The sequence below is a fragment of the Entelurus aequoreus genome, linkage group LG07, assembly GCF_033978785.1.
Source record: "Entelurus aequoreus isolate RoL-2023_Sb linkage group LG07, RoL_Eaeq_v1.1, whole genome shotgun sequence".
NCBI lineage: Eukaryota > Metazoa > Chordata > Actinopteri > Syngnathiformes > Syngnathidae > Entelurus > Entelurus aequoreus.
The window spans coordinates 54,093,670-54,120,560 of record NC_084737.1 but is presented as its reverse complement, the minus strand read 5'-3'; the positions used below and the strand labels follow the sequence as shown (position 1 = coordinate 54,120,560).

At 40.4% G+C, this 26,891-nt stretch overlaps 2 protein-coding genes across 2 annotated transcripts in view; both read left to right on the top strand.

The window, feature by feature from the left end:
* Positions 1 to 6,499, top strand: part of mlpha (melanophilin a) — a 64,936-nt gene extending 58,437 nt beyond the window's left edge. The window contains exons 18-19 of the mRNA XM_062054705.1: positions 6,306 to 6,339; positions 6,420 to 6,499. Coding sequence (XP_061910689.1) covers positions 6,306 to 6,339; positions 6,420 to 6,499 — 114 coding nt within the window. The remainder of the gene's footprint in view (positions 1 to 6,305; positions 6,340 to 6,419) is intronic.
* Positions 6,500 to 9,891: 3,392 nt separating this feature from the next.
* LOC133653125 (uncharacterized) lies at positions 9,892 to 18,675 on the top strand. The gene is made up of 5 exons (XM_062052145.1): positions 9,892 to 9,942; positions 10,741 to 10,833; positions 14,986 to 15,078; positions 15,228 to 15,363; positions 17,302 to 18,675. The coding sequence occupies exons 1-5, from the start codon at positions 9,892 to 9,894 to the stop codon at positions 18,546 to 18,548; spliced, it is 1,620 nt and encodes a 539-aa protein (XP_061908129.1). The 3' UTR covers positions 18,549 to 18,675.
* Positions 18,676 to 26,891: the final 8,216 nt, after the last annotated feature.

Below are 26,891 nucleotides of genomic sequence, written 5' to 3'. Positions count from 1 at the left end.
GTGATAACATTCAGTGTGACTTTAATCAACAGTCTTTAGAATCATTCATCCTGTGGTAAGTCACGTCTCTCTTGTTCTTTTTTTTGTCAACTATTTCTTGATTGCATGTAAAGTTTATAACTTTGACAACCAAAAAATATGTTTGTAATGATGAAACATTGAGTGTACTGTAAGTACAAACATTACGAAGACTCAATCTAGTTGTATTTTAAAGTGATATAAAATACTAGTGTTACAACGCTCAAGCAAACCTTAATGATAACGTGGTTTTGTCATGTCGGGGTGATATTTGTGTATTATTGTGTTTGTACAACTGTACTGCGAAACAAGGTAACCAAATACTGTACTAGAAACAGTTGTGATTTTGTTAATTGAGTTAATCAAGGTTAATCAAAAGTAAGCATTATCTTTGTAAATAATGTTTTGTGATACAGCCTCATAGTAATTTTTGTTGGTTTGTTGAAGTTAATTTTCAACATGTACACTGTTTCAATATAATAGATCGCATATTTCCATTTCTCTTTACAACAAGCCCAAAATGGAGTAGGAAGAAGCAAAGCTTATTTAATCCTACTCTTCTTTCACTCCATAGCCATTACTAACACATGCCGCCCCCATTTATTTACTTCTTGTTCTCAATTTGTAACACAATTTACATTAAATATTTTCTAAATACAACAGTTCTGGTAATAAATGGTTAAGACATACATGATTTACTTAATGAGATAATAATAATATATTTTTTTCAATAAGTTCAATACATTTGTCACAATTCTTCTTCCTTGTAATCAGTAAACACTTGTGGCTTAAATAGCATTTTAACATGAACCATATTAATACATTGTTTCACTTCTTTGCTCAATCCATGCCATAATTTAGATCCACGTACTGATATAGTAAAAGTTTTCAGTGTTGTACGTGCATGCAAATGTTTTACGTTAGATTTTTCTCCAAGATTATTTTTTTCTCTTTTGTTGAGAATAATTGTTGTACATTATTTGGTAGCTGGTTGCAGTTTGCTTTTTGCCCAATTGTAGCTGTTTGAAAATGCACCAAATCATTGAATTTAAATAAAAGTTTGTATGTTCTCTATATGCAAAATTATGTATTATTCTAACTGATCTTTTTGTAGCACAGTTAGTGAATGGTTAGTGTACTTCTGTGGGTATTTCCTCATATGTCTACAAAATAACTCACATATGGTAATTATAGCGAGCAGTAGAGAAGTTTAAGTAATTTATGGTCTAGGACATATTTTACTTTGTTCGTTAATGAAAAGTTTATTGCCTCTTTATGTTGTATATTTTTATAGGAGATTTCCGGCTAGTTTTCTCATCTATTATTACTCCCCAAAATTTGATTTATTTCACCCTGTCAATATCTACTCCGTCTATTTGTGTTTGACTTTCTCTTCTCCTGTTACCGAATAACATTATTTTAGTTTTACTGGTATTCAAAGTCTGTTTTTATCAAACCATCTTTTTAATTAATTAATTTCGTCTGTTATTATTTGTATTAGCTGCTGTGTGTTCTCCCCTAAACAAAACACATTTGTGTCGTCTGCAAATGATACTTTACTTTAAGTCCTCTGTCTCCTCTTAACAAATGTCGTTGATATAAAGATTGAACACATTTAGTCACAGTATTAATCCCTGGGGTACGCCGCAAGATATCTCTCGCGCTGTTGACATTTTTTTTAACCTATATTCATGTATGTGTGTGGGTTAAGTAGCTCTTTATCCAGTTTAAGACTAATCTTCTGATTCCATACCATTCTAATTTGTTGACTAACATAGTAAGATTAATTGTTATCTATGTTCAAACAATTGTTATACTTTTTTAATTATACTTGAATTTAATTCTAATGCATGTTTTGTACTAAATTTATGGGAAATAATTGATATATATGATATATAAATTTTAAATCTAAATCTGAATGTTGTATCTAAACCTTAATCTTAAATGTAAATGTTAAATCTAAATCTAAATGTTAAATTTAAACCTAAATAACAAATCTAGATCTAAATGTTGAATCTAAATCTAAATATTAAATCTAAACCTAAATGTTGAATCTAAACCTAAATAATAAAACTAAATGTCGAATCTAAATCTAAATGTGAGCGTTAAATGTTAAATCTAAACCTAAATCTACGGGACGGCGTGGCTTGGTTGGTAGAGCGGCCGTGCCAGCAACTTGAGTGTTACAGGTTTGATCCCCGTCACTGCCGTTGCGTCCTTAGGCAAGACACTTTGCTCACCCGCTCTCAGTGCATTGGGTTAAAAAAATTTGGCCGGGGGCCAGGCTGTATATATATATATATATATATATATATATATATATATATATATATATATATATATATATATATATATATATATATATATATATATATATATATATATATATATGATGTAGACATTATGTAAAGGGCTTTGAGTCTCTAGAGAAAAGCGCTCTATAAATATAATTAACTTCACTTCACTTCAAATGTTACAACTAAATATAAATGTTGAACTAATTGTTAAATCTAAATCTTGAATATAAATCTAAATTTGAGCGCTAAATGTTAAATCTAAATATAAATGTTAGCTCACAATTGAGACATACATACTGCAGCAGCTGTTGCAACTTACATTACATTGATTGCGTTGTTTACAGTAAAAAGTAATGATCCTATGTCACACAATCATGATGTAACAGCACAGCGAAATTATAAAAATCACATACAAATAGAAATAGGTATATTCCAACAGACTGCATGCCTCGGTGTAATAATCAATTCCATTCATTTAGTTGTCTTTGTGCAACACACCAAGCACACTCACACGTTTGGCGCTAACATTTATACAAATATGCAACTTTATTGGCATCATTTGTCATTAAGCATATGTCATGTTTCCTTCTTCTGCTGTGAGAAAGATGTAGGGGAGGCCTCGGATTGGTGGAATATTGACATATTATCATTCATCTTTACACTTAGCAAGAGATTTAGCGCTTTGATTTAGATTTACATTGAAGCTTAGATTTAACATTTAGATTTTATATTTATATTTAAGATTTAAATTTAGGTTTAGATTTAACATTTAGATTTAGATTTAACATTTATATTCAGATTTAAAATTTTGCACACATACAGTATTTAGATTCAACATTTAGATTTAACATTTAGGTTTGGACTGCGATGAGGTGGCGACTTGTCCAGGGTGTACCCCGCCTTCCGCCCGATTGTAGCTGAGATAGGCTCCAGCACCCCCCGCGACCCCAAAAGGGAATAAGCGGTAGAAAATGGATGGATGGCATTTAGGTTTGGATTTGATTTTCAGATTTAGGATTTATATTCAGCATTTAGGTTTAGATTTAACATTTAGATTTAGGATTTAGATTTAACATGTAGGTTTAGATTTAACATTTCGCACCCACATTTACATTCCGATTTAACATTTAGATTGATATAATTAGGATTTAGGTTTAGATATCTGATTTCAGATGTAATATTTCGATTTAAGATTTAGTTTTAAATTTAACATTTAGATTTAGATATAACATTTGAAGTGAAGTGAATTATATTTATATAGCGCTTTTCTCTAGTGACTCAAAGCGCTTTACATAGTGAAACCCAATATCTAAGTTACATTTAAACCAGAGTGGGTGGCACTGGGAGCAGGTGGGTAAAGTGTCTTGCCCAAGGACACAACAGCAGTGACTAGGATGGCGGAAGCGGGGATCGAACCTGCAACCCTCAAGTTGCTGGCACGGCCACTCTACCAACCGAGCTATACTGCCCCACATTTATATGTAATATTTAGAGTCAACTTTTAATTTAGACTTAAATGCGATGAAAATGAGCCAAAAATGAGAAAAGTATGTTAAATGTGAGAAAAGTGAGTTAAATGTGAGACACTTCCACAAAATGTGAGAAATCTATCTGCTAGAAAATTGTGACTGAACTCTTACATTCGGCACCCCATAGTACGGTGTTTTTCACGTGACTTTTGTAATATGGGTATAGTCACCAAATTAGAAAAAAAACAAAAAAACATGTATCACCTGACATGCCAGAAGTATTTTGGGGTCCATGGAGGTGAGACATCATAACAGGGGATTGTGTGAGTACAATGGGCGCGACTTGCAGTGATGAGCCATCTCCTGTTCTGATCTTTTCCTCAGACCCTGTCTTCTGAATCTGTGAATTTGCATTTAATGGCCAAAGAAAATATATCCTTTGTAGCTAAGGATTTTTGAGACACACCGGCTGATCTGATTATTTCAATTGCGCAATGTAAATAATTTGCACGCGAGGAAGTATACAGGTTTCAGTTGGAAAGCCACCTTTGGCAAGACAGCTGCAGATAGGGATGTGAATTTATACGATTTTTTGGTTTTGATTCAACTTTTGATTCTGCTTAATGATTGGGTTTCTTATCGGTTCTCTTATCAATTCAAAAGAGAACAAAATGTGGATCAACATTAATGTTGTTTAGTTTAGAGGTAAAATGACCTTACAAAGCCAACAGAGAGGTTTTAAGAGGTTTTAAGGGGTGGCGTGGCGAAGTTGGTAGAGTGGCCGTGCCAGCAATCGGAGGGTTGCTGGTTACTGGGGTTCAATCCCCACCTTCTACCATCCTAGTCACGTCCGTTGTGTCTTTGGGTAAGACACTTCACCCTTGCTCCTGATGGGTGCTGGTTAGCGCCTTGCATGGCAGCTCCCTCCATCAGTGTGTGAATGTGTGTGTGAATGGGTGAATGTGGAAATACTGTCAAAGCGCTTTGAGTACTTTGAAGGTAGAAAAGTGCTATACAAGTATAACCCATTTATTTATTTATTACATATGGCATAGAAAGAAAAAACATTTGATGATAAATAAATATTAGTTTGTAGAATTTAACAAAATAAATTATATGTGTTGAAATTACTCAAGATTGTAACATTTGGTAATATTTTCAAAACTTCAATCAATCAATCAATGTTTATTTATATAGCCCTAAATCACAAGTGTCTCAAAGGGCTGTACAAGCCACAACGACATCCTCGGTACAGAGCCCAAGGATCTTTTGTAATCCCTCTAGAAAATAAACTGGTGAAACTCAAAATATTACAATGGTTTGTTTAAATTTACAAGATGAAACTGTCATATACATAACATACAATTCAATTAATTTCAAGGCTTTTTTTTCTTTAAATATAATTTTGATGTTTATGGCTTACAGCTTATAAAAACCTTGAATTGAAAATCGCAGAAAATATGGGGTCCTCAAAAACAGTAAGCCATGATAATCGACATTATTACAAAGAACGGCTTGACATATTTCACTTTGCATGTAATGAACTATTATCACATATTAGTTTTACATTTGAAGTTGATTTGCTGACATGATTAGACTTTTTCGCGACATTCTAATTTTATGAGTTTCACCTGTATAATGGAAATGACTGAGGAATAATGTGGTTGACGGAAATGCTGCTTCTCTCCGACTGCAATTGAACATCTGCCCACCAAAAATCAAGAGCACTGTGGCAAATGATTTCAAGCTTTTGACCGCAAACTTAGTCACTGCTTGTCTGTCCTGCGTGTACAAAGCACTTCACACTGAGAACTTAGACTTAGACTTAGACAAACTTTAATGATCCACAAGGGAAATTGTTCCACACAGTAGCTCAGTTACAATGATGAAAAGTGTAAGGAACCCATTATTCTTTCACTCCTCATTCATACGTCCGTGGTGGTAAGCAACATCTGTAGCTGCATCTGCCCGAGGGAATACTGACGTAAATTAGGCTGCCAATTTGCGCCCTCTGTGTCTCCAACCACCACTAAACATTCATTCACATTCCTACACCAGTGTGGACTGCACTGGAGGCAAGGTGGGTAAAGTGTATTTCCCAAGGACACAACATTACGTGGGACGGCGTGGCGAAGTTGGTAGAGTGGCCGTGCCAGAAATCGGAGGGTTGCTGGTTACTGGGGTTCAATCCCCACCTTCTACCATCCTAGTCACGTCCGTTGTGTCCTTGGGCAAGACACTTCACCCTTGCTCCTGATGGGTGCTGGTTAGCGCCTTGCATGGCAGCTCCCGCCATCAGTGTGTGAATGTGTGTGTGAATGGGTGAATGTGGAAATACTGTCAAAGCGCTTTGAGTACCTTGAAGGTAGAAAAGCGCTATACAAGTATAACCCATTTATCATTTATAACATTAGTGACTTGGATGCAAGGGAGATAGGTTTGAACCACCAACCTCCAGTCTTTTGAAGATATGCTCTACAGCCTGCCACTGCCACCCAAGTCATGATTTGTGTGTTTTAAGGTGGTGGAGAAACTGGAAAGAGGGGATAATCAAAGTAAGTCAACATTTGTTTCAACTTATTTGACTGAAAACTGGAAAATGTAGGAATGGTTAGTATTTGTGTTTTGTTTTCAGGGATCCAGGACAGTGCCGAACATGTCTGCAATCATGCTTGCTTCACTGGGCAGAGCCTCATCTCGCAGGGGAAGCAGTGACACGTCAGTCTCTCTGGAGATGGAGTTATCAATCAGGCAGATGATGGTACCAACATTTTAGTCATTCATTCAGTTACAGGTCGATTGTCTGCCAATGTTCAATGAAATGCAGCTACAGCAGATACAGCTGTTCTTTTTTGTAGTTTGTGAGGTAAACATTGATTGAAAAGGTGTGCTACCTCGTCTGATTGTGAGTCACTGTGGTTATTTTCATTGCCTGAGATACAACTACAACTTTTGTTATGCGTTAAATCGCAAACATAGTTCAAGTTACGAGCCGCCAAGCTGATAAGTGGCATAGCTAATGACATAGTTAACACCATAAGATCCTCCCCTAAAAATCTGGTATAACTTGCTTGCATCCGGGGTGGACCGCTAGCCTGTTCATCGGATGGGGACATCTCTACGCTGCTGACCCGTCTCCGCTCGGGATGGTTCCTGTTGGCCCCACCATGGACTGGACTTTCGCTGATGTGTTGGACTTTCACAATATTATGTCAGACCCACTCGACATTCATTGCTTTCGGTCTCCCCTAGAGGGGAGGGGGGTTACCCACATATGCGGTCCTCTCCAAGGTTTCTCATAGTCATTCACATTGACGTCCCACTGGGGTGAGTTTTCCTTGCCCGTATGTGGGCTCTGTACCGAGGATGTCGTTGTGGCTTGTACAGCCCTTTGAGACACTTGGGATTTAGGGCTATATAAATAAATATTGATTGATTGATTGATTGATTGATTGATTGATAGAACTTTCCAACCATTGGAAATCAAACCTTTAGCAGCAGTCCAGCTTCCACAGCCTTTCTGCGGACAACCTTTTGCTGCCTGAAGCTGCTATGGGTGTGTGGGGTTTTTTGTTTATCTATGCCACGCCGTGAGCACCGGGTATGTCCTCTCTCCCGCCTAGTAACTTTCCCAGCACATACATTTATTCTCTCCCACAACAGAGAGTACAAGAGATAGCACAACTAGTAATATCTTATTTTTTAACGCAATTACTCCCTGCGAATATCCTTCCCTCGTTGGTAACTTGTTTTTTTGTAATGTTGGATCCAATGAGACGGGAAGGCGGCAAACAGAACAAGGGATTAAAAAGATTTCTCAGTCCTCTTCAGTTTGCTGGAAAATATAAAAGCTTTGTTAATTAATATTACTGTATTACAAAACACTGGGGAAGTGTTAATGAGATTGCTTGCCTTGGTTATTTTCCATTATCTACCTACATTGTTACATTCATAAAACTACTGTACCGTAGTTTGTATTACTATTGTTTTGTTAAAATTGTGCTGTTCTGGGAGGGCCAAGCACAGATTAAATTCATTTCAATTCATTTCAATGGGTGGAGCTGGTATAGGATACAAGTATTCCAAGTTACGAGCTTGGTTGCGGAGCGCAATGTGTTCATAGGCGTGGTTGGGAGAGTGGCCGTGCTAGCAACCTGAGGGTTCCTGGTTCGATCCCCACCTTCTACCAACCTAGTCATGTCCGTTGTGTCCTTGAGCAAGACACTTCATCCTTGCTCCTGATGGGTCGTGGTTAGGGCCTTGCATGGCAGCTCCCGCCATCAGTGTGTGAATGTGTGTGTGAATGGGTGAATGTGGAAATAGTGTCAAAGCGCTTTGAGTACCTTGAAGGTAGAAAAGCGCTATACAAGTATAACCCATAACCCATAGGTTGAGGTACAACTGTATGTCTCTTGTTTACAGTGGCAATATGTTTGAGTGCAAGCATGTATATGCCAGGCTCCGTTTGATTGGTGAAATGGAGTCATGGGACAGCACCGGCTGAAAGAAGTGTTTCTGATAAGCCTAAACTAAAATAAATGTAGTTGCAAGAAGTAATAAATACATTAGATAAATGTAGTAATTAGGATGAAATTCAATGTAAGGTAGTAAACATAGCATTTGTTTTTCACAAAAAGTACAGATAAAAGTATGTCGCATTAAAACTACTATGACAAGTACAATGTGTCCAAAACGTTATTTAAGTAAATAAAACAAAGTAAAAGTTGCGAGTTAATATACGCACCTCTCTATATATCACACGGTACACATTACAAGTGAGAGACAGGAAGTGTTTATGGTAAACAAACACAGTCCATTGTTTGGCTAGCGGGGAGAATCCAAAGCTTGAAAATCCTCTTCCAAGGTATGCTGCTTAGGAAGACTTCCAGTGAAATACATAAACAAAGACAAGTAGATAAGATTAAAGCAGTGTGTCGTATTTTTTAGTAGAGATGGAGAACAGCGCAACAAAACAATAGCTTGTGTAACCCGCCGGGCCAAGCTACTGCTTCCCTGCCAGGGGCTCAAACATGGGTTAGCTGATTAATGTTGAGAGAGCACTAGGCATCTATGTTCAGGGCAAACTCTTCGGGCATCAGGTAATTAATTTTACCGACGTACTCTGCCCCAGCCACACTGGTTGGCCTTCGTTACACTAGCAGTCATTTAAAAACAAAACAAAACAACAACATTTAAACTGTTTACATAAAAAATACACAATTTTATGTTTTTGCACTTTAATCTCATAGTGGCACAGGGGTTAGTGCATGTGCCTCACAATACAAAGGTCCTGAGATCAATCCCGGGCTCGGGATCTTTCTGTGTGGAGTTTGCATGTTCTCCCCGTGACTGTGTGGGTTCCCTCCGGGTACTCCGGCTTCCTCCCACCTCCAAAGACATGCACCTGGGGATAGGTTGATTGGCAACACTAAATTGGCCCTAGTGTGAGAATGTGAGTGTGAATGTTGTCTGTCTATCTGTGTTGGCCCTGCGATGAGGTGGCGACTTGTCCAGGGTGTACCCCGCCTTCCGCCCGATGCAGCTGGGATAGGCTCCAGCAACCCCCGCGACCCCGAAAGGGACAAGCGGTAGAAAATAGATGGATGGATGGATCTCATAGTGTACCCAAAAATTAACCCACTCATGACCTTAAGACTAAGGTATGCACCAAACAGTGATGAGGACAGTGATCGTTACACTCCCATTTCAGGTGAAGTGGCCCATACTGTGTGGTCACGTGAATCCTGTGCTCCAAAAGAGGTGGATTGCAAAATTAATTTCCCGACAGGTTGATCACCTGAATTGGGGCGAATAGAGGTGACAATGTGAAAGAGGGTAGTAAGGACTTAAAGTTGATTTGTTCTATCATTAGAGATGAGCTGGATGAGATCACTTTCCTATCCGTCTACAACGGATGGGTCTCAAAAGAAAGTATTTTAAATGCAAACAAGTCATTTCTCTGTGTGATTGCTTATTCAATGTGTCAGGACTGTCTGGCGGAGGCGGAGCAGAAGTATCAAAAAGCCACTGCTTGCATCGGTCAGCTGTACAACCAGAAGTCAACTTTAATATATCAGGTGGAAACGCTGCAGGAGGACCTAAGGGACATGGAGGAGCTGCTGTGGGAGGCGCGACAGCACTGCGATGAGCTCACAAAGGTATGTAGGTAGGCAGACGATAAGTAGTAGGCCTGTCTTCAACTAAAGATTTTTATAGTCAAATCTGATTTGATAGATTTTCCTGGAGCACTCAGAAGTAAAACTTGGTTTTTGTAAGTGAACCTAAGGTAATATCAGTGTTTGTTGACACAGGAGAGCAGTGAGGGAGGACTCGTGCCCGAGCAAAATCATCAAAGTTACACCTCTGTGCCAAAGCGGAAAATCCCAGCATAACGCGTTTAATTTCCGGCGAGTGCCAGCGATGCCAGGGGAGGGCTTTGGTCCAGCTGAGGCGCGTTGTGGCACAGCGAGCTCTGGTGGCGGCAGGTCCCATCTCAGAACATTGTCCCAACACACTCGCTGTACTCAAATTGGGTCCCTCAAACGGAATTGAATATCCGGCAATTCGACTGTGAGGGTGATATTCGACTATTTTAAGACACCCCTAGACAGATAGAACAGAAAGACAGACGGGCAGATAGATATGTCAGTCGGTCGGTTGGTAGGTCAGAAAACGTTTCAAATTCATCTCATGTGTTTGCAGGTGTACAAGCGTGAGCACAAGCTTCACAAGGTTCTTTAGTTCCAGTTTAGGGAGATGAAAAAGATGAGACTGACCAAATAACTTCTGATAATCCGTCCAACACATAAACAATTCCATCCCATACAAAGCGTGCTCACATTAATCCTATGCTCAGGAATCACGTGACCTCGGTATAACGCAGTCATGTGGCGCAGCATGTTGACTTAAAACAAACATACTTTGACTTTTCTTCTCTCTTCCTTTCATGAAACCAGGAAACGTCACACTTACGAGCACAAGCTGATGTCAGCTCTCAGGAGGTGTCTGACCTGCAGGAAGCTTTGCAGTGGAAGGAAAAGAAGATTACAGTATGACCTGATAAAATAATAACAAGTACAGGAGGTCCTCGATCTGCACACGAGTTCCGTTTTGACTCTGCAATATAAGTGGCGTTTTGATGTAAGTGGGAACTTAAAGCAAAATGATATCTAAATTACTACTAAGTCAGTCATATTGTACACTTAACACGATAAATATATATAAAATACACTATCAAAAAAATCAAATGCAATAATGAAATTAAACTGTAATAAAAAAAGGTGTAAACACAATTCAATGAACTGGTGTTGACATGACTACAACCCAATCGGGTCAGGACCGTTTCACCAAATTAACCACACCAGTGGGTGCAAGCCACACTGTCTATGAATGAGGAACGCACACACACTCACCCTCTGTCTGGGGGGTAGGAGGAGCTCCCTTTTGATGCAATAGCATGCATATACATAGTATCAAGACTAAGGAGACGAAGACCAGACCAGACCGATTAGGGCACAAACAGAGGCAGACCCTGTGTCTTGAGGACAAACTTAAAGATCCCAAAAAGGTATATGCATTGTCCTCTGTAACAAAGACGTCGACTGTGACCTGACCTAAGTAACTCCAAATCTGGCAAACAACCAGTCAGTGAAGGTTCCACTCCCCGAGATGAGCAGCTGCTCTGTAGAGTGGATCCACTGGTGTAAAGAAGGTAAAAATCTCTCAGATACATAGCTAAGTCATGTCTGAGTCAACACAAGCAAGCGCCGAGCTCCAGCTTACAAGATTGGATATTTCAATCTGCCTTGGTTCTTGATGTAGGACACCACATCTTTGTTGTCAGCCCTTACCATCACTTGACAGCTTGGAGGAGATGAACTGCCCCGATCTAGAGGCGGTTAAAGGCCTACTGAAACCCACTACTACCGACCACGCAGTCTGATAGTTTATATATCAATGATGAAATCTTAACATTATAACACATGCCAATACGGCCGGGTTAACTTATAAAGTGACATTTTAAATTTGCCGCTAAACTTCCGGTTCGAAACGCCTCTGAGGATGACGTATGCGCGTGACGTAGCCCGGCGAACACGGGTATGCCTTCCACATTGAAGCCAATACGAAAAAGCTCTGTTTTCATTTCATAATTCCACAGTATTCTGGACATCTGTGTTCGTGAATCTGTTTCAATCATGTTCATTGCATTATGGAGAAGGAAGCTGAGCAAGCAAAGAAGAAAGTTGTCGGTGCGAAATGGACGTATTTTTCGAACGTAGTCAGCCACAACAGTACACAGCCGGCGCTTCTTTGTTTACATTCCCGAAAGATGCAGTCAAGATGGAAGAACTCGGATAACAGAGACTCTAACCAGGAGGACTTTTGACTTCGATACACAGACGCCTGTAGAGAACTGGGACAACACAGACTCTTACCAGGATTACTTTGATTTGGATGACAAAGACGCAGACGTGCTACTGTGAGTATGCAGCTTTGGCTTCTAAACATTTGATCGCTTGACCGTATGTGCGCAACTTTTTTTTGCGTATGTACGTAACTTTTTTAAAAATATATAAGCTTTATGAACCTTGGGTTAGGTGAACGGTCTTTTGGGCTGAATGATTGTGTGTGTTGATCAGGTGTTTGAATTGTATTGGCGTGTTCTATGGAGCTAGGAGCTAGCAGAGGAGCTAGGAGCTAGCATAACAAACACGCAGGTGTTTTTATGCAGGATTAATTTGTGGCATATTAAATATAAGCCTGGTTGTGTTGTGGCTAATAGAGTATATATATGTCTTGTGTTTATTTACTGTTGTAGTCATTCCCAGCTGAATATCAGGTACTGTGAGTATGCAGCCTTGGCTGCTAAACATTTGAGAGCTTGACCGTATGTGCGCGTCACGTACGTAACTTTTTAAAAATATATAAGCTTTATGAACCTTGGGTTAGGTGAACGGTCTTTTGGGCTGAGTGATTGTGTGTGTTGATCAGGTGTTTGAATTGTATTGGCGTGTTCTATGGAGCTAGGAGCTAGCAGAGGAGCTAGGAGCTAGCGTAACAAACACGCAAGTGTTTTTATGCAGGATTAATTTGTGGCATATTAAATATAAGCCTGGTTGTGTTGTGGCTAATAGAGTATATATTTGTCTTGTGTTTATTTACTGTTGTAGTCACCCCCGGCTCTCGCAGCATCTTCCCTATCTGAATAGCTTCAACTCCCCACTAGTCCTTCACTTGCACTTTACTCATCCACAAATCTTTCATCCTCGCTCAAATTAATGGGGAAATTGTCGCTTTCTCGGTCCGAATCTCTCTCACTTCATGCGGCCATCATTGTAAACAATAGGGAACTTTGCGTATATGTTCAACTGACTACGTCACGCTACTTCCGGTAGGGGCAAGCCTTTTTTTTTATCAGATACCAAAAGTTGCAATCTTTATCGTCGTTGGTCTATACTAAATCCTTTCAGCAAAAATATGGCAATATCGCAAAATGATCAAGTATGACACATAGAATAGATCTGCTATCCCCGTTTAAATAAAAAAAAATCATTTCAGTAGGCCTTTAATGTGCAACGCCTGGAGCACAGGGTTACAAATGCCTCGAACAGATCAGCCTATGCAAATAGGGCACCAGCCTGTCTGGGAGGCGTGTGTGTTCACAGTTATCCAGGGTCCCATTAGGCCCATGGGAATCCATGCCACAGCATCCCCCGAGCTGTCGCACCATGCAGGGACTCTGAGGCTGTGGTAAGACAATACAAGCCGCAACATCCTGCTTTTCGGTAGGGAGATCTTCTAGCAGGCAAACCAAATTTTAAGTAGACGTATGTTCAGTAATCTCAGACACAGGGCCAGTGACCCTGTGGCAGTGTTGAGTCGACATAGCGACAGCTATGAGAACGACAGCTTTTTTAAGGACTCTTCATAAGTCCATACAGTTGATGATTGGCTGTCCTGCCTGTTAATAAGTGGCTCTTTGACTAAACTGATTAAAATGTTGTGAAACTTAGTCTACTAAACTAGAACACAACTACATCAATTGAAATAACTAAAATTAAATACATTTTTGTCAAAAGACTATGACTAAAACTAAATGAAAAACTGCTGTCAAGATTAACACTGCTCTGCACTTGTAGTGAGGGTGGTGAAAACTTCTCGGAAGGGGAAAACAAATCTCAGCAAGGAGTGCAAATGTTGGACCGACCTGTGAAATCGCATCCACTGTTCAATACACTGAGTGCTGAGTGAAACTCAGGCCGGCCAGGCTCGGGAAATTATGGAGCCATGCTCCAAAATCACCATACATAAGCAAAAGGGCGGGGCCCTGGCGGCATGGGCACCGATCCAATTCAGGAAAAACCAGCAGCCCAATCTAGCATTTACCCACAAGCAAGGCTGCCTTAATGCACAGGCTTACCTGGGACAAAACACCAGGGTCCCCCGTAAGGTTAAGTTGGCCTTGCCCAAGAGAAAATGGTTCACTCACCAATGGCACAAGATCCATGACCAGGAGGATCGAAAGCGGGTGAGCGGGTGAGCGTGTGTGTGCGCCTCACTCAGTGTGGCACACACCCACAGGTGTGATTAACTTGGCATATTGCTCTTGATTTGATGGGGTTGTAGTCATGTGGTTACAGGGTCATTGAAATGAAAATGGAACAACTCTTTAGTTGTATTCCTGTGGTTGTCTTGCACACTGGAAGAGAGAAACAAAAAGGGTTATTAATGAGACCACTAAGCATAGGAGTAGATCCTTTCACATTTTCAAAGATACAATCTTTATCCTTTAAGATGGTCACAATATTTGAACAGTAAACAACCAAAGTTGATCTCTAAACTTTTGAAGTATTTGTCTATTGTTTAATTTCACTTCACTATAATTATGTTTGACGCATTGTCTTCAGAAGAGTCTGCCTCACAATTGAAAAACATCATAACGTTAGGATACAAGATGAAGTTAACTATAAAGGGGCATTGTGCGTCTTCAGTGTGGTGACACAATACAAATTACGTAATTAGTTCCCTTTTCTCTATGTTTAGCATTGATCATTTATGGGAGTGCGTCAAAACCACAAACTGTTTTAACACGTAAAATTAACTTGAGGACCTCCTGTATGCAGATTTAAATGAATACTGAATGTTTTATTAATAACCTGCCTTATCTCTTATCCCTTCCGATCACTCGTCCTTCACGTCAGGCATTGGAGCGTGAAAAGGAACTCTATGACATCATTCGGATGGAGAAAGACAAGCTTAAAGTTGAGGTGATCAACCTCCGAGATGCTCTCAAGGTACAGAAGAAGCCGCTCAATGACGTCATTGCGTCATATGACCTGCAACTTTGTATTAAAAAAAAAGGAACTGGCCTCATTCAACAGTTTGTAAGGTTAAGTGCTCAATTCCCTGATCAATCATTAATTTCTGATTATCTCCCAAACAGAGACACACATATGGCATTCCTTTTGGGGTCACGGTCAGTAGGGAGATGGGATTTGCTGAGGCTGAGGATCAGGTCAGCAACAGCTTTGCTTCGCAATTGGCGATGGTCGCTCCTAGCAGCAGACAGACAATGTTAGGTAAGAGTCTACTGACAGACAATACAGATGATGATTGTGTTAATGACATTGTTAATATATGAATATGACCATTAAAGGCCTACTGAAATGAATTTTTTTTTTTAAACAGGAATAGCAGATCCATTCTATGTGTCATACTTGATCATTTCGCGATATTGCCATATTTTTGCTGAAAGGATTTAGTAGAGAAAATCGACGATAAAGTTCGCAACTTTTGCTCGCTGATAAAAAAAAGCCTTGCCTGTACCGGAAGTAGCGTGACATCACAGGAGCTAGTATTCCTCACAATTCCCCATTGTTTACAATGGAGCGAGAGAGATTCGGACCGAGAAAGTGACGATTACCCCATTAATTTGAGTGAGGATGAAAGATTCGTAGATGAGGAACATTACAGTGAAGGACTTGAGAGGCAGTGATGGACGTATCTTTTTTCGCTCTGACCGTAACTTAGGTACAAGCTGGCTCATTGGATTCCACACTCTCTCCTTTTTCTATTGTAGATCACAGATTTGTATTTTAAACAACCTCAGATACTATATCCTCTTGAAAATGAGAGTCGAGAACGCGAAATGAACATTCACAGTGACTGAACATGTAAATACACGATTAATAATATTCAGCTTTGCGAAGCTAAAAAAATAGAAGCTAATCTAGCTACGTAGCCAACGTGATAGCATCAGTCTCAAATGCAGATAGAAACTAAATTTAAAAAAAGCCCTGACTGGATGGATAGACAGAAGATCAAAAATACTATTAAACCATGAACATGTAAATCAACAAATAATAATATTCAGCTTTGCGAAGCTAAAAAAAATAGAAGCTAACCTAGCTACGTAGCCAACGTGATAGCATCAGTCTCAAATGCAGATAGAAACTAAATTAAAAAAAAACCTGACTGGATGGATAGACAGAAGATCAAAAATACTATTAAACCATGAACATGTAAATACACGATTAATAATATTCAGCTTTGCGAAGCTAAAAAAATAGAAGCTAACCTAGCTACGTAGCCAACGTGATAGCATCAGTCTCAAATGCAGATAGAAACTAAATTTAAAAAAAGCCCTGACTGGATGGATAGACAGAAGATCAAAAATACTATTAAACCATGAACATGTAAATCAACAAATAATAATATTCAGCTTTGCGAAGCTAAAAAAAAATAGAAGCTAACCTAGCTACGTAGCCAACGTGATAGCATCAGTCTCAAATGTAGATAGAAACTAAATTTTAAAAAAACCCTGACTAGATGGATAGACAGAAGATCAAAAATACTATTAAACCATGAACATGTAAATACACGATTAATAATATTCAGCTTGGCGAAGCTAAAAAAACAGAAGCTAACTTAGATGCGGCGGCGGGCGTACTCACTGTAGTGCGTCTGCTATCCTGCTCAAAACACAACACAACCTCCTGGTGTTGGTGTTGCTGTAGTCCGCCGCTCCACCGATCGCACCTACAACTTTCTTATTTGCAGTCTCCATTGTCCATTAAACAAATTGCAAAAGATTCACCAACACAGATGTCCAGAATACTGTGGAATTTTGTTGAAGAAAACAGAGGTATTTGAATTGGGTCCAAACACTTCCCTTGACCTCGTGACGTCACGCGCATACGTCATCATACCGCGACGTTTTCAAGCGGAAGTTTCCTGGGAAGTTTAAAATTGCACTTTATAAGTTAACCCGGCCGTATTGGCATGTGTTGCAATGTTAAGATTTCATCATTAATATATAAACTATCAGACTGCGTGGTCGGTAGTAGTGGGTTTCAGTAGGCCTTTAAATGGTCATGATTAATTCCAATCAACCTAATGGAGGATTTTTTGGAGAACTTCACTTGCTTTTTGCTGAGCATCCAGGTTAATTCCTTCTGCTCCTTCACTCGCTAATAGTCTGTGCTATGTGCTTCAATGTATTCTTCATATTCTTACAGGGAACACTGGAGACAAAACATCCCGCCGCTGTCAGATTCATCAAAACAAACAGTCCCTTGGCTTCATCTGCGCCAGCAACCGCACCCAAGCTCCAAATGATAGTAAAAAAATGACAAGAAAAAAAGGCAGTGCAGGAAGAAAAATCGATAACAAGAGAAGAGCAAATGGTCATTTGGGGAAATCACTCTCTGGACTGAATGGACGTGATGTTCTACCCACAAACAGAACATTCAAAAAGCAGAGTGACAACACTGAGCATGAGTGGACATCACCGCAGTCACCAGAGGAAGCCAGTCGCTCCAAACATCAGTTTGAAGGCCACACGGTACATCAACACTGCCTGTCATATGTTTGGAGGACTTCAGATAAAAAATTGCAAAAAACAAGACTCACTAAACTTCAACTTGGCAGGGACGCGATCGTAAGACACAGGACTGTCCTATCCAGGAGCTCATTGTACCTGCAGAAAACCCATCATGTCACCTCAGCTTTGTCACAACGACACAAAGATGAAAAGTGCATGGAAACTCTTGAGGAAGAAAGAAAACCCAACTGTTTAGAAGAATACAACAAGCGTAGTTCATCCATTAAGGAACTCTTAGGACAACTTCTTCAGTACACAACGTTGGCGTATGACATTTATCATTGGAAAGATCCTGCGATAAACCAGCAGCTCACTTTCTCAACACCATCTAAAATGAAAAAGAACACCTATGTGGAACCGTCTTTCCCAGTAAGTCTACTAAGTCAAGAAGACCAAGATCTTCCTGCAACACATGAGCTGGAAGTAAGAGCAGATACGTCTGAGATCATGTGCAAAACATGTCAAAAGTCAAATTGTCTAAAGAGAAATAGATGCTTGACCGACTTAGTTTTTGTGGATTCTTACTTTGCTCCTGAAGACTTCATTACAAGGCATCAGACATCATCAGAACGCTCTGCTGCTGCTGCCAGTCAGAGTCAACCGCGAAACACTTTTTTTGAGCACATCAAAATCTTATCAGTTCCACACAGGCTGCTGATGGATGTCCGAGAAGGAAAACTTCTTGACCAGCAACACTCTGGCCAGTTAATGGCCACACATATGCCGGCAAACCAAGAACCTTCAGCGGATGCCATGGACAGTTGTGAGGAAGCCAGTGAAGAAACAGAGGTGCCATCGGCTTCAGAAGACACAAGTGAGACAGGAAGTGAAAAAGCAAAGCGAAATATCAAGAAACACAAAAACCAATGCAAGCTCTCATAATTGATCGAAGTAACGATTTAGTAAATGTTGGTTTGGCCTGCAAATCCCTGAAGGAGTACTATGTCATATCAAAAGGGTGTCAGCAACAATAAACAAGCCGAAGTTGGCACATTTACAGGTTTATTAATGTGAGTGGAAATGCTTGTTTGTATATACCTGTGACCTTAACACCAAATGGAATTGGTTTGGTTCGCTTGTTTTAACCTAAAGTCATATGCTCTAATCATTTGATCATTATAATGAAAGGAAAAATAAAGTGGAAAATATTTTTTTTATGTTTTTATCAAATACTTCTGTGTCCCATTTATTTGTTTTGATAAAATTCAAGTACATTTTCACTGTATTTGTATCTGAAGTACCCGCACTATCCACCGTGAAAATGTGCTCTGTATAATCACCTGTTTTGTCTGAAAGTGTAGTTTAGACAAATATTTGATCTTGAATTTATAATCCTCCATAATGGCAGGCAGAATAATTCATTAATTCAGCACAGCATTAAAAAAAACTGTTGCATCTAACTAAGGCCCCATTTATACTGCACACCAAATTGATCTTTTTTTTTGCTATGCGGTTCTTTAGCACTCCCCTAGTGGCTCCCTGAAGCTTTTTCAGAAATTTATGAAAATGGAAAAAGATGGGGGAAAAAAAATATTTTTTTTTTTCATATAATTACAATAGGAGGACACACATGACACAAACCTTTCTAATTGTTAGAAAGCCCACTCTTTAATATGTTTTTATTTATGCTTCATTGATGAGAGTATTCGGCGAGCACCGTTTTTGTCCTACTACTTTGGGGGGGTCCATGAACGCACTGTAGTTGTTTGGCCTGTGACGCAGTTTGTTTACATCAGGGGGCGCTACCGGCCGATCGGGGAGGGTGTGTCACTCGATTGCAAGGCATTTAAAAAAAAAAAAGTAGATCTAAAAAAATACTGATCATTAATATTCACTACAAGGTCACTTTCGTCACTTGGTTGACATTCACGGCACCTGAGGATCTCGTGCGATGACACTGGCTGCTGCGAGCTTAGTATGAAGGCGAAAAAAATGACCATCAGGAACGCGAGAAACACTTTTTATTTCAACAGACACTCCATGCTGCCTGCACTGACAAAATAAAAGTCTCAGAAAACTAGCGCCTACAAACTAGCAAGCAAATTGTCTGTATGTAATATGAGCTGCATTTCTTATAGTTGTCTGTGTGCCATGTCGTTCCAAACCACAGCAAAAGTTACCCAGCTTGCCAAAGCTTGTAATAAATCTACTAGAAGAAGACAGCCTGGCGTTTCCTTTAACATGGACACACATCAGGGCCGGCCCGTGGCATAGGCCGTATAGGCAAATGCTAAGGGCGCCGTCCATCAGGGGGCGCCACGCCAGTGCCACAAATGTTGGAGAAAAAAAAAAAAAAGTTGGTACTATTATTTTTAAATACAAAAAATAATCCCACGTTAATTAAAATGCAAAGTAAAGCCTATTTAATAGAAATATTATTTGTTACAACATTACGCCCCCCCCCCCCCCCCACTTTTGCTAGGTATCATTTTTTTTACTAATGTTTTGGTGATGTGTTTATGGCCGACAATAAAGAGTTTTGCTCAGTAAAGTGATGGATGGAATTCACGTCCTCAAAGCGTCTCGACAGACGTTACAATATTTGAACAATGATGACGAAAACTGTTTTCTCTGTCGTGTCCGTGTGTCGAAAATTGTTATGCACTTATTTTTTTATTTGATTTTGTGCGTGGCATAGATTTGCCGTGCGCAGAGGACGCTTGAGCAGTGCGCAATTGCACAGGCGCGCACCTTAGAGGGAACATTGCTGTCAATTCTCTTATATACTCTTTCATTCTAGACTTCTAGAGTGTTTGATTATCACATCACTCTAAATGTATAGACTATAAAGTTCACAAACATAAAGAGGGATGCTAGTGGGCCAGGCCAATCTTTCCTTATCTGTAAACTAAAACTGGGGAAATGTGTAGAGAGTTCTGGGCTTCAGACATGATTTTGTGTCAGAATTCCTTGAGGAAAAAATGCATGGTTAGGCTTTGTGTATGTAGTGTGTGCCTTTCTTGCTTTACAGCTAAGCTGTAATTCTGCTGTTTGTTACTTATGTATGTTATGTTGCAGCTATTTAAAATAGTTTTGTCAATTTGTTCTGGCCAAAAACAAATTGGCCCTTTGAAACATATCTTTGTCTTTGTGTGTTGTATGTAGAGCACATTGCTTAGCAGAGTTGAGTGATGCAAATGCATGTCATGTTGATCAACACATTGTATTATTCTCCAGTGCAATAACAGTACTGAAATGAAGGCTAAAAGGGCATTAATGGGAGCTTTAAAAAAAAAAAAGAAGTAACTAAATAGTTACTTTTCACAGTAACGCATTACTTTTTGGTGTAAGTAACTGAGTTAGTAACTGACTTACTTTTAAAATGAAGTAACTAGTAACTGTAACTAGTTACTGGTTTTCAGTAACCAACCCAACACTGGTGATAGTAACCTGGCTTTTTAGCATTAAGCTAATGTTACATAGGGTTGGGTATCATTTGAATTCGAACGATTGCGATACCAATTCCGGTTCTTTGTTTCGATTCCGATTCCTGACCATTCTCGATTCCGATTCTTTTAAGAGGCAGGGTCAAAAAAAAGTTTTGGATATTTTAAATGAGCTAGCTAACCTACAGTCTTTCTGAATTAAATAGTCTGACATTCTCCATCAATTTTAATTCTATTAACTTTTTATGAACTTTACTATAAATTCCTCACAGAATATAAATATCAAATCTATGAACTTGAATATAAATATTATAAATTATGAATACATTTTCCCAGGGGTACACTTTCCTCAAGAGAGCTTTATTTTTGAAAACCTCATGAAAACACATTTACACACACAAGTGTATGATGCTGCAGGTACTTAAAAATGTTACCGTGCTCCCACTGATGGACTAACCTGGTGCAGAAAAGCAAATAAACAATAAGAAACAACTTGCAAAACCCAGTCCAGATTAGCAGCAGGTACAGTATAAAATCAGAGACAGTTCTTGTTTAGGAAAATGACCATATCCGCCTTCTTAGGCAGGATGCGTGAGCGTTCTGGACAGATAGTGTCTCCTGCTGTGGAAAATACACGTTCGCTGGGTGTGGAAGAAGCTTGAACGCATAAATAGGAGAAAGCGCGATCTGACAGCAAAGGATAAGTCTTTTGTTGGTTCCACCGGACCATCACCATGCAGCAGGGTCGTCAGACATAAGTATCGGTGGAACGTCCTGGTACATCTGCAGCTCTCTCTCCACTCGTTTCTTGATGGACATGGAGCTCTGTTATTTCGCGGTTATTTCATTTTTTTTTTTGTAAAGTAAAGCCACACTTTCGACCGCCGACGCCCGCTATCCATGCTTGAGCTTGACTGACTCGCTCGGCTATGCTAACACTTCCGGCGGTGGGCGCTTCTTCGTTGGTGCTCAGCGGCTTCTTCTTCCGGTTCGGCGGACATTTTTTTTTTTTTTTCCTCCGGTCGGCGGACTGGGTATCGAAAATAGGAATCGGAATTTAAACTTTTGAACGATACCGGGAGAATCGGAAAGTTAGTCCCGGTTCCAATCGATACTCGATACTCGATACCCAACCCTAATGTTACATGATTGGCAATTGCTAATCAATAAATAGCTAGTTCTGTTTAACGTCGGGTTAATATTGTGGAGGGGGCTGAATTGTTATGGAAAATAATAATGTAACGTTAGGTAATTACAGTACTCCCATGGTCCCACCTTACATTCCTCAGAGACATTTGTATTAGATCTTTTAAGCAGGTGTTTTTTGTTTACATTGTTATTGCCTTCTGGTTAGCTAATGTTTGCCCTGCAGGTAATAGTCACTTTTCCACCCCTTTATATATTAGGTATAGTTGTAAGCCTAGTTGTTAAAGTGCACATCATTAATGTTAATTAAGCAATATCACATGAGAGGGAATGCTGTTTTTTAATTTGAGCACTGCTGTGATTCGGTTAAAGATAATCATAACATAACATTCTCATATAATATATTATACTATTTCTTTGCATTCTGCTATTCAGCATTTCACTGTAATGATGACAATGAATTGTTAGATATTCATTTTTTATTTTTTGTATTCATTTATTTATTCATATTTTTTTAATCTTGTTAACTATTCTGATTGTTAATTCGCTTTCTTTAAGTAAAAAAAAAGGTCAAAGACAAAGCTATTCGGTTTCTTGTGAGTATATACACTTCACTGCCGATGTGGGGGGGCGCCACCTAAAATCTTGCCTAGGGCGCCAGATTGGTTAGGGCCGGGCCTGACACACATCTATACATTTGGTCATCTTGTCCACTAGCGACGCTGAGATCATTATTCATGCGTTCGTTACGTCTCGTCTCGATTACTGTAACGTATTATTTTCGGGTCTCCCTATGTCTAGCATTAAAAGATTACAGTTGGTACAAAATGCGGCTGCAAGGCTTTTGACAAAAACAAGAAAGTTTGATCATATTACGCCTATACTGGCTCACCTGCACTGGCTTCCTGTGCACTTAAGATGCGACTTTAAGGTTTTACTACTTACGTATAAAATACTACACGGTTTAGCTCCAGCCTATCTCGCCGATTGTATTGTACCATATGTCCCGACAAGAAATCTGCGTTCAAAGAACTCCGGCTTATTAGTGATTCCCAGAGCCAAAAAAAAAGTCTGCGGGCTATAGAGCGTTTTCTATTCGGGCTCCAGTACTCTGGAATGCCCTCCCGGTAACAGTTAGAGATGCTACCTCAGTAGAAGCATTTAAGTCCCATCTTAAAACTCATTTGTATAATCTAGCCTTTAAATAGACCCCCCTTTTTTTAGACCAGTTGATCTGCCGTTTCTTTTCTTCTCTCCTCTTCTCCCCTGTCCCTTGCGAGGGGGAGTTGCATAGGTCCGGTGGCCATGGATGAAGTGCTGGCTGTCCAGAGTCGGGACCCCGGGTGGACCACTAGCCTGTGCATCGGTTGGGGACATCTCTGCGCTGCTGACCCGTCTCCGCTCGGGATGGTTTCCTGTTGGCCCCGCTGTGGACTGGACTCCCGCTGATGTGTTGGATCCACTGTGGACTGGACTTTCACAATGTTATGTCAGACCCACTCGACATCCATTGCTTTCGGTCTCCCCTAGAGGGGGGGGGGGGGGTTACCCACATATGCGGTCCTCTCCAAGGTTTCTCATAGTCATTCACCGACGTCCCACTGGGGTGAGTTTTTCCTTGCCCGTATGTGGGCTCTGTACCGAGGATGTTGTTGTGGCTTGTACAGCCCTTTGAGACACTTGTGATTTAGGGCTATATAAATAAACATTGATTGATTGATTGATTTGGTAATTCTAAGCCAGTCGTTTCCAGGCTTTATCTCAGCCTTTGAGAAGTGTCTGTTTTACTAATGTTTTCCAATGTTGTAAAAATGTGTAGAATAAATGTTGAATTGTAACATTTCTGTCAACAAAGATTTCCGTCAGCCTGCGACACATGTTTCTTTCAGCACGGCGTGGTGCCAGGCAGGTGGCTGTTGCATACAAAACAAATACCTGTGCAAGCAGATATTCTCAAACATGAGCAACATCAAATCCAAATACCGCACCCGCCTCAGAGCTTGCAGTCTGATATAGCTAATACAAACACTTACATCATGTGTTGCCTTCATTATAAGACTTGTAAAAGGCTTTTAATTTTTTGCGGCTCCTGACAGATTTGTTTTTGTTTCGGGACTCCCGAAGCAGCTGACTGGTACTGACAAGCCAAGCGAGCCTCGGCAGTGTCAGAAGCAAAAACTCGGGTGTGGAAGGAGTTTGGGGAGACCTTGGAGCAGGATTTTTGGTCGGCCTCAAAGAGATTCTGGCAAACCATCCGACGCCTCAGGAAGGGGAAACATTTCATGAAATGTTATGAAAGGTACATCCAAACTACACTGCACATCACATGTTTCCCAAGGTCTAGACAAGCCTATTCCTGACAAATTCCTGGACAAGCTAACCGTTACACTCCAGGTGCACACAGTTTACTATGATCAAGACGACGTGGCTGCTAGTGTAATTTTGTTCACCGTCCAAATGGCCAACTTCCGGGTTCATGACTCGGCTCCACACATCTCGCTGGCCAAATCTTGAAACATACAGTGGAAGGACAACGGTCCTTTTGTGTTGCGATGCCTACAAGCGAACAACTGTACCCCCCACCACTGACCGATCCAGCTCCTCTCCATCACTTGACGCTTACCTAACTGACCTTGCGGCAGGAGTTCAGGATTTCCAGACGGTCATCATTCTGCATGACTCAGACCACATGGCGCTGGCTCAAGTGACTGCTCCTGCCAACATCTTCCCACTGTTGACTACGGTGCTGGCCCACCTGTGGGCATCTCATAAATATGACCTTGGTTAGCTTAAAAATGTAAACCCAGTCAAAATCACAATCTGACTACAGACCAGCCGGACAACAATATTCGCTCATACCTGACGATGAACGGGGCATCGCGTCTGTTTTCTTCGTGTTGATTTTATTCTGCTCATTCTGTGCAACAAGACTACTGACCTGACCTGACTATGAGTCCAGTTCACAACAACTCTGACTTTTGATTTTGTAACCCTGAAAGCACTGCAAGACTTGGATGCTAACATCAGCCATAAGTTGTTTTGGCACAAAAGGTACAAGACTATATACTATAAGTCACCAAAAGAACAAGTGCCACCTCCAGTCTCTACAGGATGCTGGGTCTCGAGGAAACAATACTGCCACGACTAGAGCTAACCATGCTGGTTAGGCCCATTCCAGGTAGCACAGGCCACTAATTATGGCCTAGAAGTTTGATGAAGCAACTGATGCCAGAAATCTCAGTGCACGATGGCGGACGCGCCAACTGAGTGATCTTTAAGAGAAGTCAGAAAGCACCTGAGAAAAATTGTAAATGACTTACAAAATGAAGTACGAAAAGAGAAAATACCAATAGAAAAACCTATTGACAATGAATAATAATAATAATGTGACGATCTGTCACATCACGTCTTGTTATGTTTCCTTAGTTTGTGTTTATTTCCTGTGTAGCGCTCTTATGTTTGGTTCCTTTTCCTACATGTCTCCCTGAGTGCTATTTCCCCTCACCGGCCGCTGATTGGCAGATTGGCCACACCTGGCAGTGGTTATCAATCTGCTGGCTTCTATTAATGCCTACATCGCTTGTTCGTCAGGACTCAAGGATTGTTTCGGTTACTGACTTATAGCTCCATGCTGTGTGCATGACTGCTCATCCTGTCATAAATATTGTGAAATACTTGTCTTACCTGCACGTCATCCTACCGCAGCCATGCGAGTCTGTGACAAATAATTACCTCTATTATCAACAATACAGTTGTTTCAAATGCAATAATAGATATATGTAATGATAACTTGAATTACAAAAGATACAGATAAATGGAGGGGAAGAAAGATAAGTGAACTGTATTAACCTTGTAGATTGTTATAGTAACAATAGGTTAAGCTTTGTCAGTGTGCCGTATTTTACCCAGTTTACCGTAGGGGAACAACGTTAATATATGTTTTATGAAACGTGATTATATGCATGAGTATATGTATGCATATGTGCTTGTGTATGTGCAGAATGTGTATATGTATGTTTGTATGGTGAATGTGCGTGTGGATGTATGTAATGTATTTGTGTATGTATGTGGAAGCGTGTGTACCTCTGTTTGTGGGTAAGTACAAATGAGTGCACGTATGTATGTATGTATGAACAATTGTGTGAATGTTTGTATGAATGTGTGTTTGTATGTACAATATATTTGTCTCCCAGTGTGTGCGGGAGCCAAAGTACGGCCCCAGCCACTCAGGGAGCCCAACCCAAAACAGCAGTTGCGCTGCGCAGGGAACCAAAGACCACCGGCCCCATGCAGTCAGGCCGGCCAGCGACAGGACCCCCAGACCCGGGCCAAACGTGCCACCCGGCAGGACCATCGGACAGACGCGCCCAGCAGAGTACAATGTACCTGAGAAGCAGGGGACAGCCAGCCCCCAAGCCAGCGAGAGATGCCACCCCACACGGGCAGAAAGACGGGACGCCCTACCCTGAGGGGCCCGGAGACTCGGACAGGAAGACTGGGCCGCGCTTTGCAGTAGGAGGAGCGGCAGCACTTGCTGGCACCCCCTCAGCACTGCTTATGAGATTTAAGTACAGAATTTAGCACACACAAAAATCCATATTTACAAAGATAATATAACAAACTATAATGTCCTGGGTTCGATCCCCGGGCTCTGGGTTTTTCTGTGTGGAGTTTGCATGTTCTCCCCATGACT